Source organism: Sebastes umbrosus, chromosome 2 (genome assembly GCF_015220745.1).
Source record: "Sebastes umbrosus isolate fSebUmb1 chromosome 2, fSebUmb1.pri, whole genome shotgun sequence".
NCBI lineage: Eukaryota > Metazoa > Chordata > Actinopteri > Perciformes > Sebastidae > Sebastes > Sebastes umbrosus.
In genome coordinates, this window is record NC_051270.1 from 38161072 (window position 1) to 38177902 (window position 16831).

Sequence of the window (16831 nt, forward strand, 5' to 3'; positions counted from 1 at the left end):
AAAGAAAGCAATACTACAAGGTAAATTGTAGGGTAGTAGAGCCTGTAGAGTATATTTTATTTGTAGACCAAAGGAGGTCATTTCAGTATATCTAGTTATTGCAGGAAATACTGAGGCATAATAAAATACTAGATAAAGTGATTGAAGAAAAAATAGCTCAAGAAAATAGAGGATTTGTGTTATAGCTGACAACCTATGAGCCAATGTGCTGGCAAGTTTTGTTGAAAGTTTTCTGGTGAGTTCTATGTAGATTCTGCACAGCTCAGAAATCCGAAATTCAGTCATTGACTGCTGGTGTTTTTGAGCGTAGAACGCGGGAACTTCATGAAGGCCATTTGAAGCGTGCACTGGAAACAGCAAGTGCACGCTGTGGAGTTAAACGGGATTGTGTTTTGAGTAAGAGTCTCACCCATTTTCATGTCACTGCCGGCTACCCTCCAGATGTAGCACATGATCTATTTGAGGGCAAAATACCTGTGGACTTTGCTCATTGTTTTTCTCTTTTGATCTCTATAAAGTATTTCACATTCGCAAAATTTAACGATTTGATCCAAAATTTTGAGTACAAATGGGGAGGTAAAACCAATCGACCTCAAGCAATACCACAGACTTTCTCAGTAAAAAAGAGCATTGGTGAATTGGTCTCTGCTTCGATTGTTTGCCTCTGATTATTGGTCAACTTGTTCCAAAGGATGAACCTGCATGGCATATTATTTTGGATCTAAAGGACATTGTGGAACTTGTCGTAGCCCCTATCCACTCTGATGAGTAGATTTCATATCTTGAGTGAAGAAGAACCAAGCCTTTCTGTCTTCCATCAACTCATTGCTGGTAGGTAGACATAGGATGACTTTTTTTCCACAAATTCAGGCCACTTTTGGTTTGTCCAAGTCAAGATAAATGGCTTAATCCCGTTTCATCGATGTAGTTCACAAAGACAACCAAACCACAGTAGCAACCAAAAGAACAAGATCATCCTATTTGCATGCATGATGTATGACAAATGTTTGTGCTTATTGTGCTCCCTACTGAAAAGAGGAGCACTAGCACAATATTTAGGAGCAACACTTAAATTGACATTGACATCCATCTTAACTGTATTAGTGATAAAAGCTTTGGTAATAAATTGACAATTTACAGAAATAACAATGTACTGTTGAATTTTAAAGGATGTATTTTAATTTTCCTTTGTAATGTGATGGACTATATTGAATTGTATTATAATTTCAGCCTCTTCTGCAGACTGATTACAGACACAGTAGTAGATTCTTGCCTTTGAAATTGTGTTGGCAGAGGCACTGCAATTCCATCAGAAAATAGCAGAAAACAATTAACAATTAACCCTTGCCCTTTGTGAGTGTGTGTGTGTTCAAGTGTGTTTGTGCGTGTGTGTGTTGGTGTATGCGTGCGCGTATGCGTGCGCGTGTGTGTGTCAGCACCTGGACAGCGGAGGGTTTTGGAGGTTGTGTATTTAGCTCTTACATTAGACCCTCCATCACCCAGTTAGTATCAGTATCAGTTGTTCTAAGAGCAAGGAATTATTCAAGGTGATTAAATACAAAAATAATTAAAATATTTTCAGAATTATAACAACAAAATCAAATATATTGCAACTGGTTTAAAATAACAAAATATAATCACTAAATTGTTAATAAAATAATGAATATCAGCCAGGGTTAATTTTTTTTTTCAATTGCTAACACTAAAATTGCACATAAAGCACAGTTATTGAAACTGTCCTTCTGAACCACTGACTTAGTGCTGACTCCCCACACACATGACTATGTGATTTATGGAATTTAATTTAATGGACCTAATGGCTCAAATTGTGACAATACAAAGCAAAAGCAACTTATCCCAATTCATAAAGCACAGGCAAGAAAAAAAGTGAAAACCAAGGTATAAAAAATGGATCATTGTATAAGTAAGTGAGCATATTTTCAATAAAACCTCTAAATGTGCTAATGTGTTGATTGAATGCTACACAGCACCGATTCTATATACAAAACACTATTTTATGTTTGACTTTATAAACCCTTGGGAAGGGAGTCGGAAGACTGTATTTGTTTCTAGGACTCTTACCATGTTCATGACTGTCAGCAGGAACCTCTTTGCCGCCTCGGCACCGTGGTACTGCACCATGTCGGAGTCCGCCACCACCACTGTCTCCACGGTGTATGCCTCGTGCAGGCGAATGGCATTTCTCTTCCCGCGACCCTCCTCGCCCACTTTTGACATCTTCTCTTTCTTCTTCCCTAGCACAAACAGGCAGAGAGACAGACAATAAGCCCAAGGTTAGAAACACCACCAAGCCGTAGGTAAAGTTACCCAGCCCATTCTCATTCCCAGGACGTACTGATGCTTTGTCACGGCCGTCGGCGTTCGATACCGACACACAAGGCAACCTAGAGTCGGTATGACACGCACCGAGCTTTCCATTAACCACAATGTAAACCCATCCGCATCAATATTATATATATATATATATATATATATATATATATATCTTTATATATATATATGTATATATATATAACCGATATATGTACTCTGCTTAGTTTTTCTTGTCGGAGAAGAATAATATCTGACACAGCATGTAAACCATAGCACACCCCAATCTCTATAAACAGATTCTGCTTTCAGAATCTGTTTACAAACCGTTAACGTTACCAGATACACCAGGAATATTTTGCTGACTCATTTTGAGACTAACGCAAGTTTGGTATTGTTATTTACGTTTTACCAATGCTTATATTTTAGACTTCAGTGGACGTCAGGTAGAGTTCGCCTCAGTTTTAGCCTCAGGCGGTCCGCCAAAACTGATAGGTAACATACAAATGCTAGCGTTAGCGTCTGTTTTCCCTCCAAAATGTAATGGTTTGGCCTGCTATTTGGCTAACCGAGATAACGGTGTACTGTGGCAAGTTCTTGTAAATAAATATCCACTCCGGTTGCTAACAAATTAACAGATAAGCCCGGAAAATATTTATGGACTCTTGTTGGGAATCTAACGCAAATGTGGTATTGTGTTAACTCAAGGTAATTTACGATTTAACATTAAGTAAACATTAGTGGACGCAAGACACAGGCTATTAATGCTAGCCCCAGCTTTAGCCTCAGGCGCCCCGATTACAAATGCTGTCTTCCCTCCAGGGTTTGGGTCTGCTAGTTAGCTAACCGAACAGAAGTTAGTGAGATAAGTTGTTAGCCTGGCCTACTGTAAATACAGTAATGGAAGAGTGGCCCTTCCTTTTTGAAGCTGTTCACCAGTTTGGTCACACATGTACTTGCCGGTGCAAACAAAGCAGGCAGAGGAATTGTCAAGAAAAGGAAAGCGCATCAAAGACCTCCTTGACTTAAAAAGGACGAAGATACCGCAAGATGAAGAACGAGATCCAGCTGATCTCGTTGCAAAATTCTTCAAGGAAAACCCTGATCACCTTTTCTACCAAAACAAGGTAGATTTAGTCTTTTTATTATCCTGTTTGTTTTACAGATATAATTTTTTTTATATTGCTTGCATGGATTTAAACCCGAGATAATTAACACTGATCTGAAGACGCATCAGTTTCCCACAGACTTTCAACTCTTACTGTTGTGGTGGAGAACGACAATGCTTTAAAAAAAAAAAAAAAGTGATTAATTTCCATTCACTAAAAAAATGTTGCTGCACTGAGCATCCCAAGAGCTCCCTGCATCCTATTCATGGGTTAGTAGTCTGTTGTATCATATTAAAATATCTTCTCACCCCAGCTAACTTGTAATATGTTTTTCACTTGTATTTAGTTTTGCTGCTAAGACAGTTGGATAATTTGGGACAAAATTTGTAGTGTATTGCTGAAATGTCTGGAGTTTGTTGATTCAAAAACCCAGAAAGTTGTTAAGCTTTGTTTATGCTCGCGCGAGACACCGTGGCACGGGCCTCCGTACATGGCGCCTGCACTACAAGCATGCACTGAGGCGTTTATGCTCAGAGCGTTGTTCATTGCAGTATGCTTCGAAACACCAGAGGGCATAGAAACAAAACAGTATGTGGATAAGTAAGAAGTCACAGAGTGGCACCGGAAAGGATCTATATTGTATTCTGCAATTAATGCTGCTTTCATGGTTGTAAACGGGTATGCAAATCTAGTTCTATTTCAATATCTGCCTCACTCTTGATGTGTCTTTGCATTTAACAGCCACTTATGCAGATGCCAGGCTAAAGCTTCATCAAGCTGAGTATTCATCGGACCTGACTGACACCGAAAAATGGCCCAAGAAAAAGAAAGTAGGTGTTTGTGGGGTAATGCCATTTAAAGGTCATTTGTTTAAAAATTAATATGCAAGCAGTTAGTATGGTGTGCCTTATATGTTTATGTTAACCTTTCTAGGCCAAGGGCAAAACTCCTCGAGTCAATTGAGCATTCTGATCGGAGGAGGAACTTCCACCGACTCCCCCACAGCAACTCCTCGGGCCAGCAGCAAAGAAAATGACCAGCTGGGTCACCAGCTCCACTGCCCAAGTCGCCAGCCACACTATTCAGAGGGTTGCCAGCCCCACTTGTGAAGCCATGTTCTCTAAACTTCTTAACATTGTAGAAGAAGTGAAGGAGACCCAACAGGTTCATAGTAAGATGTTAAATGCCCTGCTGAAGAAGCCAGATGGATCGGCGGTAGAGGTCCCTGAAAGAGTGGTCTTCCCTCTGAAAACCCAAGCCGACGTTGAAGCTCTCGATGAGAAGCTGGGGGACCCTAGTCTCATGTCTGCTGTTGTAAGTTTACATTGATTTATTTATTTATTTAGCAGACAATTTTATCTGGAGCGCCTTGCACATAGGCTACAAAGTAACATTTGATCATACACAAATATGCGTTGCATTACACTAAATTACATCAAGGCGACAACTTCTAATATTTAGTCAACTTTGAGGCTGATTGCTGAATCGTTGAAGCTTATTGTCTTTGCAGTCCATATAAGCCTTTTCTCTCCTTTTGGCTCTCATCCTTAAGTAGCCATAGTGGCAGATGTAGGGGGCACAAGTGTGGATGATGCAACAAGAAGAAATATGAAGAAATATGTCTTTTTAAACGAGCTGGCAATGGAGTACAATATGTTTGGCCATCACGGGATATTCTTTTACTTCACATGGTGAATACAACATCAACAATTTCCCTGATTTTCCCTGCTTTCATGGTTGTTGACGCTTTTGCAAAGACTACCAACTGCCGTTGTGACGTAAACATGACATAATATGATAAAGGGTATGTATTTAAATAAAAGTGTCCGACTCAAAAAAGCTTGCCTGGCCTTCTGAAGACCATCACAATGCGTAAACAGCAGGAGACAGGACAGGCCCAAGACAGCAGAACAAATGGCGATCCTAGAACTCTCGAGGCACTCTTCCATGCCTGCCATCACTGAAGATTACCCACTGAAATGGTGGAAAACCAACGAAGAGGAGGTTCCCTGGCTGGCTAAAGTGGCATGAAAGATCCTGTGCATACCTGCCACTAGCGTCTCATCGGAAAGACTTTTCAGCTCTTCAGGGAATATTCAGACTGCAATCCGGTCCAGCTTGAAGCCTGATAAACTGAACATGCTTGTCTTCCTGCACAAGAACTTACCATAGACAGACTATCTCACACGCACACACACACACACATACACACACTTTATTGATTGTTTATTCAGTTAAGACAAACTAAAAAAAAAATACACTGTTATCCGTTGTTTTGGAAAGAAAACAAACAAACGTTGGACCAATTAAAGTTAAAGATGTATTTTAAGTGTGTGCGTCATTGTTTTAATGATATTGCGGTAAAATCGATATCGTGATATATATTTGCCATGATAATCGTATTGAGAAAAAATCTGTATACATATAAAACTGTTTCATATCTATGTTTGTATCTGTGCACTACATGCGCCGATCTCATCCCCTGAACTGTACGGCCGTGGGTGATAAAGCAGGAAGGCCAACGAGAGATTAAAATAAAAACAGTAGTAGGTAATGGGGTCGGGCGATGTTTGTTGTTTTAATTAGCTAATTTAATGGTCTACCTCCGAAGAACAAGAGACGCTCAGCTGCTCAGCGGGCAGAGAGAGAGACAGACAGCGGAGGGGAAACAACGTGTAAACAAATGTGTTATGAAAAAGGAAAATCCACCATTTCAATAATCGTGTCATCTTTTCTTTTTCTAATGACACTTGAAGCTTCAGTAGGCAACAATTTTTTGGCATCATTGGCCATAATAACCTTTCAGCATATTGTAATTCAAGTGAGAAAACTACACTTCATGGCTCCGTTTTCAGGCTTTAAAAAAATCTAGCCCGTGATGGGAGACTTTGGCCAATCACAGGTCATTTCAGAGAGAGAGCGTTCCTATTGGTTGTGCTCTGGCTGGTGGGCGGTGCTTGGTATTTCCTCAACTGATCTCAACATGGCTGCTGGGTCACAAAGTTTCTCATTTTACAGCTAAACCATGCTTGAAGATGATTCTGAAAACATTTGAGGAGAGAAATAGGCATTAACGTAACAGAATATTGATTCGTATTTGATCAGCGCTGACTAGTTTGACCGTTTGGTCGGAGTTCGCGAGTGATTGACAGCCGGCTCTCATAGACGGCAGATGGACAGCAGACCTCAGATCAGCTCTGACTGCTTGTTTTGTAACTTTTTCTTGATCATTCTAAACAATACCCACTTTTTTCCCCATTGAAAACAATTGTAAAGTTTTGTTTCAAAGCCTTTATTCCAGAATCTGGAGACCTATTTACTACTGTTATACAGCAATTACAACTGACATCAATGGAACTGCTCAACTCTTTCCAAGACATCCCATCTCCCATTTGAGAAGTGAAAATGTAAAAAGTGCCATACAAATTGTTTAGTCCACTAAAAATGGTCAGAACCAGCTACACCACTCAGTCCAGGAATGTAGACTCTGCATCTACCTCAACTACAGAAACAGTGAGTCATGAACTTGGACAGTGAGCTCTCCTCACTCGTGTATTTTACTTTTCAAGCTTTGGGCCTTTCTTGAAAAGTCAGACGCATCCATCTCCATTATAACCTTCTGAATAACTTCTAAGGTGTAGCGGAGCTTCGAAGGGTACTTCATGTTGACGGTGTAAATGAGTCCAAACAGCATTGCAGATGCAAGGGCCGTGAAACACCACCACACCCTCGAGGATTACTCCGACATCAGAATAGTCAATGCTGGGAGTCTCTCTGAAAACACAGATCCCCACCGTTGTTCCTTCAACCTCACGTAGCGCATTGGCCTCAGTCATGTCCTGGTGAAAGGAAAATCATTTCTTTAAGGATAAGATCTTTTTTTTTTTTTTTAATTCAGACCTCATTAGGATACAATTTGTTCTCTTCAATTGAATTTACTAATTTGACTGCAATACTGGTACACTCTGCTGTGGCACTATACTTTACTGAGTTTTTTTTCAGTGTGTAGGTTTCACCAGACTGGCTAACTTATATTAAATCAAGTGAATAAACACTGCAGTGAAACAACGCATAAGAATGTTCATCACACAGGTGAATGGTAATCTCTTTTGCAACAAAGCAACTCATCAGACCTTCATTCCCAGTGATCACCTACTATTTAGAGATAAAATACTGTACATACTCACCACAGAACTTGAGCCACAGTGGAGGCACTACGGACGTCTGACGGCAATCTGCAGCAGCAGCAAAAGCAAAGGCATTAAAAAAAACATGCCCGTTTTTCCCTGGCCAAAATTTACCCTAACTTTGGAGTGCTGCCTAAGAACTAGCCATCTTAACATTACGTACTACCTAAAAATGTCCTAAGCCTTCAACATTAGAAAAAAACTTGATAGCCTAACGTTACATTTAGTGGTTACAAGCCCAATGAAGTAATCCTACGACAGTCTATGACTAACCCTAACCCTAAAAGTTAACTGATGTTATAACTACATATCCCTGCTGTTTATACAATAATATACCACAAACTCATGCTGATAATCTGTCGTTTTACCAATGCAAAGAAATTCGCACAGAATTAACAGCGCTGATAATGACTTTATCCCAACATGACCTAAACACATTCATTTACTCTCTCTTCATACAATGTAGAGTCTACACAATACTATTACATTTTGCTTCAGAATATGAAACAATTGTATAAAATGCACAAAATATGCTTAGATAAATCCAACACATCTCCCTTTTTTCAGTATATCTCACAAGTGCTTTTATCTATCATTCCAATTTTCATGACTCTGTCAAAAGTACCCATTACAACAGCCACAGATTTCTTCATGTGTTCTGTCTATTTTCATTTTACACATCATGCAAATTAACTGTAACTTTTCTAAAATAATGAGTTTTTTCTTCAGATCACATCAATTACATATCAAATAATGTCCACATTTTGCTATGACAGTTGTTTCTTACAGTAGTTTATTCTTGGGGTCCCTGTTCCATAATTCTTGTATGTTAAATATGTTGGTAGGATGAGAGTTGACCCAGGTTTTGGTGCTCCTTGCATTGGTGAGGAAGAACTCCAGCTCCCTTGAGAGGGAGTAATGGACCTCAGCTTTCTTCAGAGAGTTTTCAGCGGTCTGCAGGACTGTTTCCTCCTGCTCATCTCAATCTTTTACCGTCTGCTGAGCCTCTTGTCTTGTGTTCTCCTCCAAGTCCTCCTGAGGCCTGTACTACGAAGCAGGATTTAGCATTGTCGAGGTAACTTCAGGGTTTTCCGTACTACGAAACTGGTTGACTTCTTACCGGGGTAGATCACCATGGTAACTGATGCTGCTCCGGAGCAGGTTATGTTCCAGATTAGAGATCAACGCCTATAAAAGCACCGCCCACTGACCAATCAGTTCTCTTGGAAAATGGCATCACCATTTGTCGAAGATCCCATTGACTTGGGTGCGCATATTGTTAGAGGGTCTCTTCGGAGGGCGAGGATCTTTAGGGACCGCCAAAACCCGTTTTCATTTCCCGATGATTACTTGTACGATCGTTACAGATTCTCGAATGAGGGACTGGTGTATCTGTGTGGGCTCCTGGAACCGTACGTTGCAAGTGTGACACGTCGCAGCAGTGCGCTTACAGTGCCGCAGACTGTGTGCATTGCTATGCGGTATTTTGCAACAGGTACTTATTTGTATGCTGTGGGTGACGCTGAAAGCCTCAGCAAAAACACAGTATGCAGAGCAATACACAAAGTTGCACGTGCGCTGACAGAGCTTATTGATGTATATGTCGTTTTCCCTGGCCACTTGCCCACGCAGACCATAAAAGAGGGCTTTTATAACATGGCAGGTAGGCACTAACCTATGTGACTACTTGATCTATAAATAATGTATACTCTTGCAGGCCTATAGTAAATGCAGCCTACTCTTTTCATAGGGTTCCCCAGAGTGCTTGGTGCAATAGATTGCACACACATTCGCATCAGTGCATGTCTGGGTGACAACAAGGCAGATTATGTGAACCGTAAATCGTTCCACAGCCTCAACGTTCAGGTAAGTCTTGCAATGGTAATTTGGACATTAATGTATGTATGTATGTATGTATATATGTATATATATACATATGTATATGTATATATATACATATATATATATATATATAAGCCGGGATAATTAAAGGTTAAAGGTCAGCACATATTGAAATATTCACACAGCCCACAGGTGTCATGGTTTGACTATCGTTCTCTCCACCGTGGAGTCCTTTCAAATGCGCATTGATGTTACTTTGATGCTGTTGTCTTGTGAAAGTATTGTAAACCCCAAATGCTTTTGCAGATGACTTGTGACCACCAATGTCTGGTGACAAGCCTTGAGGCAAAGTGGCCTGGCTCAGTTCATGACTCCCGGATCTCCCTTCGTAGTACCGTTTAGCGAGACCTCGTTTGTTAGGGTTAGTGAAGCCAGATAACGAGAAGATACCCTGGGGACGTTGAACTCGCTTCGTAGAACTCGCTTCGTAGTACAGGCCTCTGGCCAGACAGACCCTGGCTCAGTCTCTTCAGTTCTGTCAGCTTGGAGTCTCCCTCAGGCTTACAGTTCAAGATAGTCTGAGAAAAAAATAAAAATAAAAAAAATGACACAAACTGAAAGTGCTATGCAAACAAAAGAAATATTGTTAACAGGCCAGAAAAAAATATATATAACTGTTGCAGAAAAAAAAAAATTCCATCATTCGACTTCCGGTTGCGCGTTATAAGACATGACAGCTTGACATGTAGCTATGTTGTTTATTTATTCACTTATGAATTACTTTCACTTCTCTCTTCCCATTTACCTTTGATTATTGCTGTGTCCCCAACCCCTTGTGTTCTATTTTGACACTTATTTATTCACTTATTCTGTCATCTCTCTCTACTATATCCTTCTCACACATGCACGCACACACGCGCACGTGATTCTAGTTCACTGGTTGTCCTTTGCTGTATCAGGTGTTTATTTGTTTTTTTTCTTTCCATGTAGATCTCTTGTACTGCTCTATTTGTAGGTTGTGTGTAATGCACTATTTGTTTACACTTTGCCCACTTGTTTTGCACTTTAACTTAAAAAGTAATAAAAAAAAATTTAAAAAAGAGATGTTGGTTTTGTTTACTTTTACAGAGATCCTTTTTTGATTTGTTCGAGAAGAGGATTCACTCATGGGGGAAAAAACTTAACTGAACAAATTGAATATCTACCTTTTGTTGCTTATTGCTAAATCTCTTTTCTTTATTGAATTCTAGACTCTTTATTTGTTATTGGGATTTGATTATCTTACACTTAACTCCCCGGATCCATTTTGTTTCAACCAATCCAACAGCCTCCAATGAAGTTTCAGGAGAAAACGTTGAAGAACTAACGTTATGTTACTGAGCACCAGTTGGATCCAGTTACTCTGCTGTTAGAATGACGTTACATTTGATGAAGAGCGCATATGGCTTGTTTAGGACTCGAGACCTGAGTTGGGACTTGAGTGCAGACTTGAGACTTACTTGTGACTTGCAAAACAATGACTTGGTCCCACCTCTGGTAGCCTTTACCCAGTGAAATGTCAGGAAAGTATACAAAATAGATACCACTAAAAACACTGAAGGCTTATTCTGCCTATGTCTGTAAAGCACTTTGGTCAGCTCATGTTGTTTTAAATGTGCTATAGAAATAAATTTGACTTGACTTTTTACCGTGGTATCGAATTGGGTATCGAGAATCGTGGACATCACTGGTATTGGTATCAACTACTAGATTCCTGGTATCCTGACATCCCTACACAGTTATGGTAAGTACAAAGTTAAAGTAGGAGGTGGGTCGGTGAACAGTGATGGATGTTTACAACAGACATTTAAAGTAATACTTTTAACATTCACATTTGTTTTCTGTTCCAAATAAGTTAATCTAACCTGGAGTATTGTTTCCAACCTGTCTGATCATCTGACTGCTTGTGTTTCTTGACCCATCAAACTTCTTTTTGGTGTTGTCAGCAGTAGCTCAGTCCGTGGGGACTTGGCTTGGGAATCGGAGGGTCACTAGTTCAAGTCGCCGCATGGGCCGTGGTACGGAGTGTGGACTGATAGCTGGAGAGGTGCCAGTTGACCTTCTGGGCACTGCCAAGGTATGGCTAATTTCCTGCTAAGCCCCATGCTTTGCAAAGTTTTTCGATTGATGGTGGCCACTTTTTTGACTATCTGGCTCATTTATAACAGAAATGTATATATGAGTCCCAGAAGGCTAAATGCCAAATTTTTTTGTTGATAGAGTCAAAATACAAAACATACGTTACCGTTTTTCACATAATGCAAACTAGCAAAAATTCCATCGTTGTGGCTTCTATTGCTCAATAGGCTTTTTTTTTGTAGCGGACATTGAACTGTAGATGTGGGTCAAATTTCGAGTTTTGAGGTACACATTTGTGGTATTTGTGGCGACCCCTATGGGTCAATCACAAAATACTTTGGTACGCCTATTCCCCAAGAACAGAAAAGTACTGCCCTGGGCCTATGTGCGTAATGTGTACAAAATGTAATTTTCCCTCAAGGGATTAATAAAGTGCATTCTTCTTCTTTTCCCAACTTGTGTTATTACTACTGACACACACTTGCCAGTTCTTTGTTTGTCTAATAACTCAGGCAATTCTCAAAGTATTGAAACTCAACTGCATGAGATTTGTAAAAATGTCAAAAACAAAACGTACATTGAGCTGTGAGGAAATGTTTGAGGCTGCAGTTGAATGTACAACAACATCAGAGAGTGCATGTTTGAACACCGCACTAAATATAATTTATAAACAGTAAGCAAGTGTACAGATGAACCTGCATATGAATCTATGCACACTGTGTTTCATGTTTACAACTCATTTCAACCTTCACAAATCATTATTTAAAGCTTAAACTAGAATTACCACCCTGCGGTCAAGTTGCAGTTTATATCCATGTCTGTCCAAAATGTCATCACTTCATCATTTTATCCTATTAGACATTTGTGTGAAATTGTCATAATAAGCACATGAATTCTTGAGTTAAGGCCAAAAATGTGTTTTGTGTTTCACAGTGACCTTAACCTTTGACCTTTGTCAATTCTTATTGGCATAAAGAGAATATGCATGTTTGGGTTCTTGTTGTCTGGGTGAAGGACACTATAGCGCTATCACTGACCACGGTTCATTTCTCAATTACCAGTTTATCAGCTTGTTCCATTATCCAAGTTGTACAATAAAAATAGAAAAAAAAGGAAGTTCAGAGCTTTAAAAAACAGAGACAGCTCACCTTCAAAGTAAAAGTTGGCTGTAGGCTGCAGCGGTAACTAAACTTTTACACACTTTGGAGATGAAACTATCTGTAAAAGGAGGCAGAGGAGGCGTGACAGCGACCGCTCGGCTGCATCTCTTCCAGAGAACATTACTACAGTTTCGATCTCTATATCTGTAGAAAATGTTACGGAGTTGAAAAAAAGTAGACTTTATTATTTATATTTATTATTATTTATTATTATCTTTTGGGTGGTGCATATATGAATGAATGTGTGGACGTGGTGTTTTTAACTTACGGCACCTTACAGGAGTACCACTCCAGCTTTTGTTGTGGTTTTAACGATACAATGACAATAAAGGCGTTCTATTCTATTCTACATCCACAGATAAACACTGCAGGAACTGAAGCTTTGGTTTTCACTTACTAAATTCCTCCAACCTTAGAGAACCAAACATCATTTGACCAATCAAATCAAGCGTTAGTCATGATGTACAGTATATTGTGTGTCAAACTGTCTTCTAGTCATTGACTTTGTGAAGTCTGTGATCACAGAGGACACTTATAACTATCTACAGTTGCTTCACTGCTCACCCAGTATGGATCTGAACACAATAAAACAATTTAAACCAAGTCAGCACTTTAGTTTCAGTCAGTGTGTTCGTTTTAAATCAAATATGTCAGAGCTATCTAAGTATAGACTCTACTCTCTAACGTTACTTACCAGTTGCTAGTTCCCCCTGGCTGTTTCCAGTTTATACATGGTGGACCCACCTGTCAAATAGAGACACGACATTTATTATATAATTTAGAATATTTCTTTAACTAAAGCCTCATTAATCAAAATGTATGTAAAAACACATCTTCTCCTTACATATATGACTGAAGAGGGTTCAGTTAACTAACTCTGTAGACATTTCACACAAACTCTATGAGCAAATATCCAAATGAAGTACAAAACAGCTGATAATAATAATAATAAATGAGTAACAGAAGCAGCATGCAACCTCTAGGCTATATATATATATTTATGTTAGCTCATAATACATAAAAGTGCAAGAACACGTATACATCTCATTAACTACTGTATATTTAAGCAGGTTGTATAAAATGTTACTGTACATAACTATCTACTGCACATATTTTGAATATCTTACCATTCCTTTACCAATTCCATATTTATTTTTGTACTATTTTTCTCTGCACTATTAGGATCCTGTTTACCATTCACACAACAGATCACCTATATATAGACGTTGTGTTGTTGTCCATTTACATAACTAGGCTACCAATAAAGCTAATTCTAATACAACAGCACTTTGATAGCTACAACCAAGCCCCCCCAGGAAGTGTGCCTGTCGGTCCCGACTTTCGTAGTGGCCAAACGGCGGTACTGCAACTTCCATGTCAGTCACGTGATGCCAATGGTTCCATGGACTTACATTGGGAAAGAGACGTCTGTAACTCAGCGGATCATTTTTTTTTAAGGTGAATCAACTTCCCAGTACGAACACACTAATAGCTCTTATTTAAAAAAATAAGTTTTTAAAGTTGTAAGATGAACTAATAGCTGAATCCAGAGTTATTTTTTCGGCATAACGAACGCGCATCAGACCCATGAGACTGCAGCGCCCTGCGCGCTCATGTGACATGTCCGGGTTCTGCCTGCTAGCTGTATGCGGCTGTAATAATGGATATATTGGCTGTAATTCATCACTTTTATTGTCTTATAATACAGCCATGGGCTGTAAAGCCTGTGCCGTGAATGTATTCATGCATTCCGTTAATTCAACGTACGTTAATTAACATCTCCGTTCCCAAACAACCGGGTAGTAACTAGTAGTAGTAGAGGTAGGTAGTAGAGTAACACAACATATACACGTAGGCAAAATTGTTGGTACCCTTCTGTTAAAAAAAGAAAAACCCACAATGGTCACTGAAATAACTTGAAACTGACAAAAGTAATAATAAATAAAAATTCACTGAAAATTAACTAATGAAAATCAGCTATTGTTTTTGAATTGTGGTTCAACAGAATCATTTTAAAAAACAAACTAATGAAACTGGCCTGGACAAAAATGATGGTACCCTTAACTTAATATTTAGTTGTACAACCTTTCGAGGCAATCACTTCAATCAAGCGATTTCTGTAACTCTCAATGAGACTTCTGCACCTGTCGACAGGTATTTTGGCCCACTCCTCGTGAGCAAACTGCTCTAGCTGTCTCAGGTTTGAAGGGTGCCTTCTCAGAATGCATGTTTCAGCTCCTTCCACAGATGTTCAATATGATTTAGATCAGGGCTCATAGAAGGCCACTTCAGAATAGTCCAATGTTTTGTTCTTAGCCATTCTTGGGTGTTTTTAGCTGTGTGTTTTGGGTCATTATCCTGTTGGAGGACCCATGACCTGCAACTGAGACCAAGCTTTCTGACACTGGGCAGCACATTTCGCTCCAGAATGCCTTGATAGTCTTGAGATTTCATTGTACCCTGCACAGATTCAAGACACCCTGTGCCAGATGCAGCAAAGCAGCCCCATAACATAACCGAGCCTCCTCCATGTTTCACATTAGGTACAGTGTTCATTTCTTTGTATGCTTCATTTTTGCGTCTGTGAACATAGAGCTGATGTGACTTGCCAAAAAGCTCCAGTTTTGTCTCATCTGTCCAAAGGACATTCTCCCAGAAGCTTTGTGGCTTGTCAATATGCATTTTGGCAAATTCCAGTCTCGCTTTTTTATGATTTGCGTCCTCCTCAGTCGTCTTCCATTAAGTCCACTTTGGCTCAAACAGTGACGGATGGTGCGATCTGACACTGATGTACCTTGACCTTGGAGTTCACCTCTAATCTCTTTGGAAGTTGTTCTGGGCTCTTTGGTTACCATTCGTATTATCCGTCTCTTCGATTTGTCATCAATTTTCCTCTTGCGGCCACGTCCAGGGAGGTTGGCTACAGTCCCATGGACCTTAAACTTCTGAATAATATGTGCAGCTGTAGTCACAGGAACATCAAGCTGCTTGGAGATGGTCTTATAGCCTTTACCTTTAACATGATTGTCTATAATTGTCCTTCTAACCTCCCGAGACAACTCTCTCCTTAGCTTTCTGTGGTCCATGTTCAGTGTGGTACACACCATGATGCCAAACAGCACAGTGACTACTTTTCACCCTTTAAATAGGCAGACTGACTGATTAAAAGTTTGAAGATACCTGTGATGCTATTTACAGGACACACCTTAGTTTAACATGTCCCTTTGGTAAAATTATTTTACATCTTTTCTAGGGGTACCATCATTTTTGTCCAGGCCAGTTTCATTAGTTTGTTTTTTAAAATGATTCTGAACCACAATTCAAAAACAATAGCTGATTTTCATTAGTTAATTTTCAGTGAATTTTTATTTATTATTACTTTTGTCAGTTTCAAGTTATTTCAGTGACCATTGTGGGTTTTTCTCTCTTTAACGGAAGGGTACCAACAATTTTGCCTACGTGTGTAAATGGAATTTAACGTAGCTGTAGGCTATTATTATTATTATTATTATTAATATTATTATTATATCTAATGCAGTTAAGCAAGAACTAAGATTCTCATATATAAATTACCATTGCAGCTCCGCTGTCTCCTAAACAAACACTAGCTGCTGCGGTTAGTAGGCTAGGCTACTACAGCAGTAGTACACGTCTACCAGACTGCTAGCTACCAGCTAGCTACCAGCTAGCTACGAGCGAGCAAGCTCATGAACGCGCGATAAACTTGTGTAGGTAGTTCATGTGAGCAAGCTGTGACGGCGAAATGATGCAGCATGACGACTGTGACCCCGTGACCGAGTCATGTGACCGAGCGGACACTACTGCGCATGTTCCATGTGCCCAAGATCCGCCAAGATCCGGGTACTTTTCCAGATGGAAGTCGAGCCATTTAGGCTTCACGCGCCTCTGAGCAACTCTCATAGGAATGAACGGGGCCCCGACTCCAACGCTGTATCCAGTTCTCTCTATACATCCATGGCTACAACAGTTAGCATTGCTAACGTTGGTTGTCTTCTGAAGTTAGCTACAGTTAACTACGGGAAGTTAAACATTTAAACAGAGTTTGGAGAGGTTAACACAGTAA

The 16831-nt window shown here is 39.7% G+C and overlaps 1 protein-coding gene and 1 long non-coding RNA gene across 3 annotated transcripts in view; both read right to left on the reverse strand.

Moving 5' to 3' along the window:
* The window catches only part of adamts17 (ADAM metallopeptidase with thrombospondin type 1 motif, 17), a 99494-nt gene that overhangs the window by 61911 nt on the left and 20752 nt on the right, over window positions 1–16831 (reverse strand). For both annotated transcript variants that reach the window (XM_037746207.1, XM_037746218.1), the window contains exon 4: window positions 2083–2255. In XM_037746207.1, coding sequence (XP_037602135.1) covers window positions 2083–2255 — 173 coding nt within the window. The remainder of the gene's footprint in view (window positions 1–2082; window positions 2256–16831) is intronic.
* LOC119474392 lies at window positions 6700–8771 on the reverse strand. Its single transcript, XR_005203567.1, has 3 exons — window positions 8415–8771; window positions 7628–7675; window positions 6700–7279 (listed from the first exon to the last, which is right to left on the reverse strand). It is a non-coding gene; the product is annotated as an uncharacterized LOC119474392 (long non-coding RNA).